The 12,050-nt window shown below is 32.1% G+C and overlaps 1 protein-coding gene across 1 annotated transcript in view; it reads left to right on the top strand.

Moving 5' to 3' along the window:
- The window catches only part of LOC117109803 (C3 and PZP-like alpha-2-macroglobulin domain-containing protein 8), a 49,505-nt gene that overhangs the window by 11,850 nt on the left and 25,605 nt on the right, over positions 1-12,050 (top strand). Inside the window, exons 6-16 of the mRNA XM_033252223.1 lie at positions 193-265; positions 1,256-1,369; positions 1,952-2,036; positions 3,587-3,695; positions 3,981-4,211; positions 6,752-6,922; positions 7,454-7,588; positions 8,326-8,473; positions 8,741-8,910; positions 9,602-9,751; positions 11,706-11,840. Coding sequence (XP_033108114.1) covers positions 193-265; positions 1,256-1,369; positions 1,952-2,036; positions 3,587-3,695; positions 3,981-4,211; positions 6,752-6,922; positions 7,454-7,588; positions 8,326-8,473; positions 8,741-8,910; positions 9,602-9,751; positions 11,706-11,840 — 1,521 coding nt within the window. The remainder of the gene's footprint in view (positions 1-192; positions 266-1,255; positions 1,370-1,951; positions 2,037-3,586; positions 3,696-3,980; positions 4,212-6,751; positions 6,923-7,453; positions 7,589-8,325; positions 8,474-8,740; positions 8,911-9,601; positions 9,752-11,705; positions 11,841-12,050) is intronic.

The following is a 12,050-nucleotide window of genomic DNA, read 5'->3' as shown; positions in this document are numbered from 1 at the left end:
GAGAAGGAGGATGGAATTGCTAACTTTCTCTTGGGTGGTATACATCTCCCTTAGATATGCCATTGGAAGGGTGGGATGACTTGACTTAACTAAACTTGCTACACTTAAATTAAATTACACTTTCCAACTGCACATAACATTATTTTGTAGAATATACATTTTCAATGTTTTATTTTAATTTTAATTCTCCAGATTTTTGCTTATGTTGTTGACCCTCAAGGGTCACGGATGATACAGTGGGATAATGTAAAACCAATGTGTTGCGGTAAGTTGCATACATTTGCTATTTATTATTAAACATAATATAAAAAAATTGATTTATTTTATTAAACTCCTGTCGGACAGGCAAAGCCTCCTTGTCAGCCACAACTTGTCAGACCAAAAAATACGAAAGTATAATAAATAAATAAAAAATATCTTTGAGCATAATACAGTTTAAAATATCTCAGTGCAGGTTTCTGTAGTCATAAGAGGCTTTGAATCTCACTGGCCTCTGCCGTATATATTTTCAGACCACATGTCAGACAGCTTAGCCTTTCTGGCTATATGCTATAACCACCACTATCCTTTTGCAGTGCAATGGTTTTCCAATATTAATGTTATAGACAATATTTTTATTTTTACTTTGTTATTTATCTTTCATCATTTATACATTCAGGTGATATTGTTGAAAGTGTCTCGTGTGGGTCGGTTTATTGTGATTTTAATATATCATTATATCATGTTTATGCTGCATTCATTAGAACTTGTGAAGTCGGTGTTTCCCAGTTCACAACTTGTGAAACGCATTCATCTCGTTAGTGAACTTGTAAACACAAGTTGTGAACTCAAGTAGAATTTTCTTCCTCGATTTGCACAAGTAGTGTGGAAAATGGCGGATGTAATACAAACTATGCACAACGAGCATAGGTATTTATTGCAATTTTTTTATTAAGTAATAGTATTTCAGATAAAAAAAGAGTTTTGTTTGTATGTTTTATTTGCAACTCAACATATTTATTGAAATTTGTTTAAGTAATATTATTTCAGATTAAAAAAAAGAAGTTTTTTTGTATGTTTTATTTTTGAACACATTGCAAGAGTGACAGCAGCCATTTAGCGTTCGTCAAATGAATGCACTCTTCTTGTGTACTCGCATGTTACAAGTTGTGAAATCAGTTTTCTCAAGTTCTAATGAACGCAGCATAAGTCATCTCGACCTCGTATTCATTTCTGAATAAAACAAAAAACATTAATTGTTTCTGTACAATTTCAGGAGTAGTGAATTTTACGTTTCCAATATCTGATCAACCAGTGCTGGGTGAATGGTTTATTTATGCCAAAGTTCAAGGTCAAACTTACAACATTAGTTTCGATGTCCAAGAATATGGTAAAAGGATTTTTGTTTACAAGTATCTTTTAGTGCTTCTAAGCAGTTGTTTGTTTTATGTCTCTCTGTAGTATACGTCTGTTCATCTGTTAGTCTTTCGATCATTGTATGCTTTGTCATCATACCTCCCCTTCTTTTTTTTTATCTGCCTTTCTGTCTTTGTATCTGTTAATTAAAATGTCATCTATGCATATTTCTAATTTTGTTAATCTGTTGATCTGTTAGTGTACAGTATGTATTCTTCTATCTGTATGTGTGTATGTATCTCTTATTGTTTACATCACTTAATATTGATTTTAAATTGCACCAAACATCTTTTAAATTGATATTAAGAAAAATTGTATCAATGTCTATCTGTGTTTTTCTTTTGCTATATGTGTGCCATCCATCCATCCGCATTTCTTCTTGTCACTAATATTCTTTACGTGTCTGTCTATCAATCTGTTCATTCTACCATCTCTCTGTTTTTATTATGATTTAAGCTGTTTTCTCCCTAGTATTAAACATGAATGTATGTCTCAATCATGTACATTAATTATAGATTTACATTTACTTATTTAAAGACTATTTCATTTACACTAGTGTTGCCTCGATTTCACATTGAAGTATACCCACCAAAATACATTGTTGGATTTGATGACTGCCATTCAGTCGTTATCAGTGCAAGGTGAGTTAACCTCATGATGCAGCAGAGTTAAATAGCTTGGTCATTAAGTTGTTTGCCTTCCAATCCTATGATCCTTTGTTCAATTCCTGTCTGCCTGTTGCGGAAACAAATTCTTCCCAATAGATACACCACTGGGGGGGGGGGGGGGAGGATGTGGCCTGTTCACTCGTCATCACTGTTTTGTTGCTATGGACATTTCTAATATGTAGATTAGCTAGTGAAAGAGACAATTTAATGCATAGTATAGTACCAGAAAAAAATAATTTTCTTTTTATTATTACTTCATTGTACTAGAAGTTGCTTAAAAATATGGTAACTTCATTATGATGAAATATTACGTTTGCTGTCTCATTCTAGGAAAGATTTGTTAAGATTAACCCCCTGGTAGTATTGACCTCTTTAACTTTTTTTCTAGAGATATTTTTGGAAATACTCTATGTTGAAATATAAATTACAGTACTTAGACTAAGAAAGATTAAACACTGGAATTGAGCACTTTCAGAAGTTCCTACTTTGGCTCCAAATATTTGATCAATTAAAACAATTTCTATTTATTATTTTAATATTTTATAGATATTGTTTTTAATTGTGAGTAAAGCTTTGAGATATTTGCAAGACATGCAGGATTCTGCCTGAATGTCCTTTTACAGGATATTTTGACATCACCATTGTCAAATTTCTAATTACTTTAATTGATTCCTTCCGTTTTGAATTAAGTTGGAATTTTTAAAGTTTGCTGGCCAGAGCCATTCATCAGTATGTATTTTTGTTGATTGAGAATTATCTTGATGGTGTGAAAAGTTGTCACAGGATTTAATTTTGAAATCAATATAGCAATATCCTGTTATGAACAAAGTCATTCATAATGCAAAAACAAAATTGAAAAAAAAACATGTGATTGAGAGAAGATCAGTCGTACAGGATTCTAAATTGTATCTTCTTGATATGCAGATGTCTTAAAAAGGGCAGACCACCCCTGGAAAAAAATCTGGGCCTAGGTACTCCCTCTGAAAAACTTGTTGAAACAATAAAATTACAATCAAGTATACCTCATTCCTTTTTTAAAGATTCAATCTCATTACTTCCTAATAACAATGTCTTAGGTATTTTAGGAATAATATTTTGTTTGTGAAATTTTGTATCAAAGAAGAATGATCAAGTCTGCAGTAGAATATAAAAACAAGAAATTGTTTGTGGTAGTTGCCTTACAAATAGACACAGTACAGTGGTAAAAAAGCTATTATACAAAATGTAAGGAAATTTTGAAACTGAAATTGTTAATTATCTTTGGAAACCTTGATACACCCAAGATGTTTATTTCCACTTGTCTATTACGTGTAATGTAATTAAGCTGTCTAAAGATGATTTCCCTGTCTGGGGTATTCCTGGTCATTCAACCATATCCTTTTAAACATCCTGTTATTAGTTCAGACAGCATTTTAATACTGTAATAGAATGATAGACGTTAAAGAATTGCATGTATTTTGTTTGCAATAATTTAGTAGTTAAAGATTTTAACAATGTTTTACACACTTTCCGTCATTACCCAGTTATGTGTATGGACAACCAGTCCATGGCAAGTTGTTGGTAACCAGTAATATACATGGTGTTGGCTATTTTGAAGACCGCAGGGGCTATCCCAAAGAGGATACCGTGAACGTAAGTGCGCCAAGGTTTTGGTATCAATGTATGCCAAGTTTATGTCAACAATTTATTATAAAATGATGTATGCAAAGGAATCTTGAAAAATGAATTGGCAAGAATTGCTTTCTGTATGAGGACAAAAGAATACCTTTTGTGAAAAAATAGATTTCCTTTAAGGTTATTTCCGAATTTTTAAATATTGTTTATTTATCAAAGTGTTGCTGTATAATTTTCAATTTTCTATCATCAGTTAATATAGTGTTTGTGTTTATTTTATCACCATCTGTTTGTTCCACACAGATTCATGGTACAGCAACTGTACGTGTTTGTCCGGCCAAGCATATTGATGGTCTGTATGGCGACTATTTCCGTGGTGTGCTTCATATCGAAGCCAAGGTGGTTGCTTCCGATGGTAACACTTTTTCAGTTATTGATGAATCTTGTCCAGTCTACAAGCAGCAGTTGGTTCATATCAAGTTTTCTGAAGACACAAAGCAACACTTCAAACCAGGCTTACCATTCAAAGGCAAGGTATGCATATGCAATGTTCATTTTTAAACTGATAGTTTATATTAATATTTTGTGTAATAAACTACATTATTACCTTCACCAAGGAGGTTATGTATTCGCCTGTCTTTCTGTCTGTCTGTCTGTAAGCAAGATTACGAAAAACCAATGAATAAATCATAAAATTAAGTGGAATGGTGTATAATAATCTAAGAAATAGTTATTAACTTTTGGGTAAGTCATGGAACTTCAATTTTTTTCTGTGAATGTGAATAATGAAATTGCCCGTACACATTCTGCATATTGTTTGTTATCCAGGCACAGGGCAGAGGTATGCACTCTAAGGAGTGACTGCTCTAGTTTGTTGTTATTATTATCATCATTATCAATATACTTATTATCATCATCATCATTGTCATTGTTATCAGTGTCACCATCGTCATCATAGTCATAAGTATATTCATGATTATTGCAGACAATGATATTCGCTGTTTTGATGTCAATGAACCAGGCAGAGTAAAACATTTAAACCAAAAGATCCATTATTCTTATTAAACCTCTATTTACTATGATTCCAAAGAGGCCCATAAAATTCATGTATCGATTGATAAATCATTCAGTCAATCTAGCTAATCACCTTTATAATTCAATCGTGACGTCATCACTGCAACTCCCTATGTTATTTGCCTATTCCCCACCGTCCACTAATTTTTCTATTAGTGGACGCCTGGCTTGATTTTTTTAGGTTTGTGTGCAAAAAAAAATTCCTCATTTTTTCGACATCGTGCACCGCGATAAAAATTGAATTGTAATTGAAAATTACTTTTGTAAAACAAGGTTAATTAGAACCCGAAGAAAGTTACTTTAAATTCAATATTAAGTATGAACAATTAAGCAATTCATTAAATCAATGAACTATAATAATCTAAACAAACTGAAAGTTTAATAGGAATATTCTAGACCTATTTTACTCAAGGAACGAAATTAGATGTAGAGCCGCGGCCTCCTCCTACTACTAGCCTAGGCCATATAGCCTAGCATAGTTATAAAATCATTCCAAGATTTTTACCTGTTTCAAAGTTAGTGACAGTGACTGTATTCCCTCTCGAATGCTTTGAAAAATGTTTATTTCTTTGACGAATGTGAAAAATTACAAACAAGTTCTTCAAACATAATACAAAATAGCCTAGGCCTAGTTATTAATCGTATCCGTACAGTACTGCTGATGTGTAGTTAACGCGTAGGCGCTGCCTACTGCAGGAGCACAAATCAGCATATGCACACAAAATATAAATACGCACACAGTATACTGATGACGATGACTGGTACAACACAGTTGGTTATAGAAACTAACATTAAAACTTAATGGCGATTGACTATAAAGCAATTAGTAGAGCATGCATCGTACACTAGTGGAAAATTATTATACTTAGGTAAGATTTAATGTATTCAAAAATGTTTTCAAGCATTAAATCAAAACCTAGTATAATAATTTTCCTATAGTGTACTATGCGGAGCTCTACTAATTGCTTATTATTGTATAAATAGATATACAGTGACTATAACTAGATGACATTGGCATGGGTTACTGACCAGAGGGCCAAATATGATGCAAACAAGTATGGGAAGAATTAAATGATTGCATGAAGGAAACTGCTGTCATTAGAGAAAGGAACGATTATATTATTGGGAGGAGTATGCCACAGCTTGATTGAAAAAGTGAACTATTTTGACGTAGCTCAGGAAATATTGTCTGCTAAAAGGAAACTCCTTGTTTTGATTCAGGGCCTGTCTGCTAACCTCTTGTTTAAAATCCATTAGACCTCCTAATATATCACTAATTAATTGTGATGTGGAGGTAATAAAAGGCCTACCTTCTACAAGGAGCAGATGCCGATCAGGAACTGTTGTCTGCGAAACTGTTAACTTAAGTAATCATAACCAACTGTAGCTAATCTGATGATTATTTAACAATTGTGCGTGATACTTTCGTGATTAAGCAATTTGTCTTTTCACCTCTGGCTAAATCAGATAACATACTTTCTTCATTCCTTTTTTGCCTATATTTGTTTATTTTTTGTGTCTAATTTTATTGGTTTCTTGCCCAGTATTATGTAATAATACAGTTGACTAATGACACAAGGTCCAAAATGCCCTACTTTTAAAATTCTTACAGTATATTACTATATTGATACAGTATATTACAATTGCTGTCTTTTGATTTTAACCTCAGCAGTGCTGGTATAGTCATATATATCTTGTGCTTGTGTTTGATTGATGTTTTGATGATTTAATATTTGCCTACTTTTTTTTGTGTAAATATCATATAATTTAGCCGTGGCTGTGATTTTGATTTAAATAAAAGAAACTGAACTAAAATAACAACTGAACTACATATTGTTTATGAAATTATAATAAAGGGTGATTTAAGACATTATGTTTCTTTTATCCAATGAATTCTGTATACTATAGAAAATAAAATGTTCATTGTTTTCAATGTATTTCGTAACATTCAACATATTGGTAAACACCAGTAATATTTTTGGCCCTGCACTTACTTTCAGATCTTAGTCACATACCCAGATGGCTCACCGGCTGACGGGGTGACGGTTAGGGTAAAAACAACAGCCACTCAAGAGCTGAATACTTACAACAAAGAATTTGTCTCAAGGGATGGCGCTATTTCCTTTGAGATTCCAGTGGTTGAGATTTCAACTCAGATGCTTTGGCTTGATGTGAGTTTATATATATATCATTTATTTATTTATTTATTTTATTTATATAGCGCATCAGGTCATTGAGTCAACATTGTTAGTGTTTCTGCTGTAATCAGCACAGTAGCAGGCAACTCCACCAGGTATCCATTTTTATTCCTGGTTGGAAAGAAGCAGTGTAAACAAAATGCGTTGCCCCAGGACACAAATGAAATGCACAGCAAAGGATTGAAACCATAAAATAAAACCATCCCACACTACACCAAATTGCTTCTACAATTTTAATCAATTGACCATGATCATCATTCATTCAATCAACCAACCAACCAGATCAATCAATGATCATTTTTGTCTTTTGCTCTTGTTGCTTATTAAAATAAATTGAAAGATATGGTAAGTTTTTTATGCTGACAATGAAGTGCAGAAAATATGTAAATATTAGGAATTATGTATCATGGAGCTTCAGTCTGTTAATTGCAGATTTGAGGTTTGATTCTGGCATAATTATTATCTCATAATCATAATGATTAAAATCATTTCATTGATTTGCAGGCTGTTGTGACAGCTATTGATGGCAAGCAGGTAGATGAGTTTACATACTACTCACAATACCTAACAGTCTACAGCTGGTACTCTCCCACAAAAAGTCACCTCCTACTTAGCAATCTGAATGATGGTGAGGCTGAGGTAAGATTAAATAGGACTAGGAATTTCCTGGCCTAACGGCCCTAGTTACCCAGTTTGCACTGTTTATGAGCAAATCATGGGTGTTGGCTGGGGACACCCGATGCCGGCAAATTACGTCTATTAAGATAGATCCCAACACTATGGCGTGCATTTAGATACTTGGAGTATGTTTTATACTATCTTATCTGAGATTAATCAGTGGACCTTTTCATTTTTGGAAAACGCTCCGTTACTTCTATTAGGTGTGTTAAAATACTAAAAATAACCATTAAGTTTTTTTTGTAATTTATTTCCAAATTCTAAATTTTGGCACACCCCAGGCCGAAACCAGACTATGCCCCGGCAAGTAATCTATGTCCCCTGGCTTATACTAGGTTGAGTCGAAAAGATCAAAAACAGATTGTGTTACTTTCAGCTTTGGCTTGATTTAATTATTAGATTAAACAGACAAAAACAATGTTAAAACATAACAAATGAATGAAACAAAGAAATGGCTAAAATTAACTGAAGCAGATAAACAAAAGGTCAAAAATTTGGAATTCCATTTTCAGACAATAATTACTATTAATTTCCTTATACTGTAATATATATATATACTTGACTATATTTCAATTATTCAATTTAATATGGTCCAAATATCCAGGGGGCCAAAGGAGATAATTGGTTAAAAACTGTTAATTAATTATATTAATAGTAATCATCAAGTAATGTCTTAATTGACTTTTGTTTTTCAACAGGTCGGTGGCATGGCACAAATTGGACTCGCGTCAACAATGCCATGTAATTTTACATTGAACTATGACATCATTTCTAGAGGGCGTATTGTAACCTCAAACAGCCAACTGTTTTACCAACCAAGTTTAATGGATGAATTCAGCTCAGAAGGTCTGTATCAAACTATAAGCCTTTGTGTGATATAATAAGATCTGTATTGCAATTTAAGTATTATTAAGTCGAATGGGATGTTTGAGCTTATATATGTATTATTATATTTGCTGCTTTATTTTTATTTACCTATTTTTTGTGCATGTTATATCCATATAGTATATTTATTTGAACTTATAATTGAAGGTTTTTATCTTTGGTAGTTGGTGTGAAGATAAAAAAAAACTCTTATATAGTATTCTTATAATAGCCATTATTGACCTCCAGATGGTACCAACTCCACAATGTTGAGCCTCGGATGCCAAGCAGCCTTTGAAATTGAGGTGATCCATGCCATGACCCCCAGCTTCCAGCTTGTTGGCTATGTAGTGAAGGATGACAGAGAGGGTGTAGCAGATACTGTTACTATTCCAGTTAAACCCAGTTTACAAAACAAGGTTTATTTAAATTTTAGATTTACTTAGACTATATTATTTAATAAAAAGAATACCTGTAATAATTATTCAATATGATCTAATGCTACAGTTTTTTTTGTAATGTTTGCTGTCCAATTACAAAATTTGTTCATGTATATACAATATAAAACCAAACAAAAAAAGTTTTTTTAAGTGTAAATCCAACCATAGATTATCTAATTTTTGTCTGTTCAACTCACACTACAGTATGTGACTTTTGTCTCATGAAAGAAAGCAGCTTCCTTGCCATGAAAAGACATGCGACTTGTAAAAAAGATTGAATAAGCACCTCTCTCCAATAATACGCTACACAACATAATTTTTTTCTTAAAATGCTACTGTTGAATATGCGCTGTCCAGGGATGGTGCCAGTGTTTGCAAACAGGGCTCTGATGTCCTCGATGGGGGTGGGGATGAGGGACTCTGACAAGAAAATTAAGTGGTTGTGATCCAGGGGGCTTAGCACAAGGAAACTATGACAAGTTTAGGGGTTTTCTTTGCCCAGACAAAATGTGTTTTTCTCCCTGATGGGGGTCAGCTCTCCCCCATTGTTGCCTCCCCTGGCCCTGTTATATGAAGTGCGTGTTATTTAATGTTAAATACAGCCCTACTAACATTACAATTGGTATCTACTGTATTCTTATGTGATTTGTGATGTTCTTAAATTTCCTAGGTTACAGTGACATCTTCAGTTAATGAGACTTACCCCAGTAAGAAAGTGGACATCACGATAACGTCCACACCAGGATCGTGTGTATGCATTGCGTCCGTTGACAGGAGTGTCCATTTACTGAAGCCAAACTACCAGTTAACCATTGATAAGGTATGTAAACACAGGTATATCTGAATACCAATGCAATGTATTGAAATAATAAAAAGAAAAATACAAATACAAAATGTTTCAATAATACCCCCACCTCTTTTGCCACTATTGAATAGCACTCCCAACATATCTATTATAGATTTATTTGATGATCTGATGTTTTATTGCATTGTTTGGAATATCACGATGCTGTGTAGAAGTATGTCCATAGACCGGCACTGAAATGTTACTTGATTATGTGTTACAAAGTAGAATGTGAAGTCATTCTGTCACAAGCAGGTTTTCATTAGCTGTGTTGATTTAATTTAAACACATATCCTGATTCTCTTTGATGAAGTTGTCAAATGTTCTCGCTTAAATGGTTGTCATGGTAGTTGTGACTGTGATGCCTCTCCTTTGGTCATGTTTCTCTAGAATGAAATAGAAATAAATTTATAAAATAAATCAGGCTTACATCTCTTTGTTTTTGATTATTTAAATAAATAGAAACTACTGTTATTTTATAATAGTTAAATTGGTATGCTTGTGTTGTATTTTCATTTGTTTCATTATCATTGTTGTTTGTCATTTTTGTTGTTTCATTTTTCTTTCATTTTTCAATTTCATATACACTCTTATTTTAGCACTTTGAATATTTAAAGTCAATAATGTTACACATTTAATCAATTTTCAGTCTGTTGAAAAGTTTTCAGTCAGTGATAGTAGAGGGGAAGCCCCTATCACATGACAGAAACTATTAAATAATCATCAACTTGATGACTTAAATAACATTGTCAAGTTTAACCACTTAGCTGTTGTGGAAACTACAATTCTGGGAATATGAATTAGGTTGAAGAGTTTAACAGCTGGGTATGAGGCTTAACATGTGTGATTTTGTAGTAAGATGATGTAGCAGTTTGCTACAGACCTAGATCATTTGTGGTCAAACTCAGTAAGATTGAGTTTAATTGTTTAGGGCTGTGACTGGGTTGTTAAGTTATTGACAGTATATTAAGAGCAGTGTAGCGTAGTTGGTTAAAACTTGTGTTAACCACTGTACTCTTTAATGAACTGTCTTTAGTCTGAATACAAAAATAATTTATGATAATAAAACACAATAAAATATCGAACTGGCAAACTTATTTCCATTGTGGTCCAAAATATTAAATACAGAATAAGAAACAATCAAATGAAAACTAACCAAAGAATGAATCAAACACTGTACCCTATGTTTCAACCAGGTTAAACAATAGATTTTTTGTCCCTGGAAGGTGGTTGGTTGGTGTGGTGTGAGAGGTCTGAATTTTTTTTTTCTGGAATATGGACATATTCACTTATGAATTTTATTTATAGATTTATTTATTCATATTTCTTATATTTCTTTTCAAAATCATAATGTATTATGCACACAATTGACTTTTGATTAATAATAAAAGTTAAAATGTTTGCTTTTGATATTGCTATTATTATTACTAATATTGTTATCAATATTTTAAATTATTTTTATAAAATATATTTTTGTTTGTATTATTTTTGTTTATTATTGTTCTGATTATTATATATTTATTGTTAATATTAGAAAGATCAATGTTTCTCCAAAGTGCTTTGATAAATATGGACATATTCACTTATGAATTTTATTTATAGATTTATTTATTCATATTTCTTATATTTCTTTTCAAAATCGTAAGGTATTATACACACAATTGACTTTTGATTAATAATAAAAGTTAAAATGTTTGCTTTTGATATTGCTATTATTATTACTAATACTGTTATCAATATTTTAAATTTTTTTTATAAAATATATTTTTGTTTGTATTATTTTTGTTTATTATTGTTCTGATTATTATATAATATTGTTAATATTAGAAAGATCAATGTTTCTCCAAAGTGCTTTGATAAATAAAAAAATGAATAAATTGAAATACCATTTTTTATATTGTACTTGTTTTGTTATATCTATTAATTTGAGGTTTTACAAGAAATGGGAAGCTATTCAACCCATGACGAACACGCCTATGAGGAATTTTGGTACAATGGTGGAAAGAGGAAACGTCGATCAATCTGGTATGACGTTGGGGGAATGGATGCAGGCTTTGCTTTTAGTGTAAGTGAAAAAAAAATGAACCTAAGGGAATCCCATTCATCAATCAATCAATCAGTCTATCAATCAATAAAATTAACCAATTAATCAATCAATCAATCAGCTAATCATCAATCAGTTAAAAGTGAATTCAAATTCAACTTCAACTTTATTTTCCAATAAGTATAAGTAATATAAAATTCAAATAAATACATAAACCAATATAGGAAGGAG

Source organism: Anneissia japonica, unplaced genomic scaffold, assembly GCF_011630105.1.
Source record: "Anneissia japonica isolate Jap-2015-1 unplaced genomic scaffold, ASM1163010v1 scaffold288289_len232728_cov185, whole genome shotgun sequence".
Classification (NCBI taxonomy): domain Eukaryota; kingdom Metazoa; phylum Echinodermata; class Crinoidea; order Comatulida; family Comatulidae; genus Anneissia; species Anneissia japonica.
Note: the sequence above shows the minus strand (reverse complement) of the source record. Positions and strands in the feature narration are given on the sequence as shown.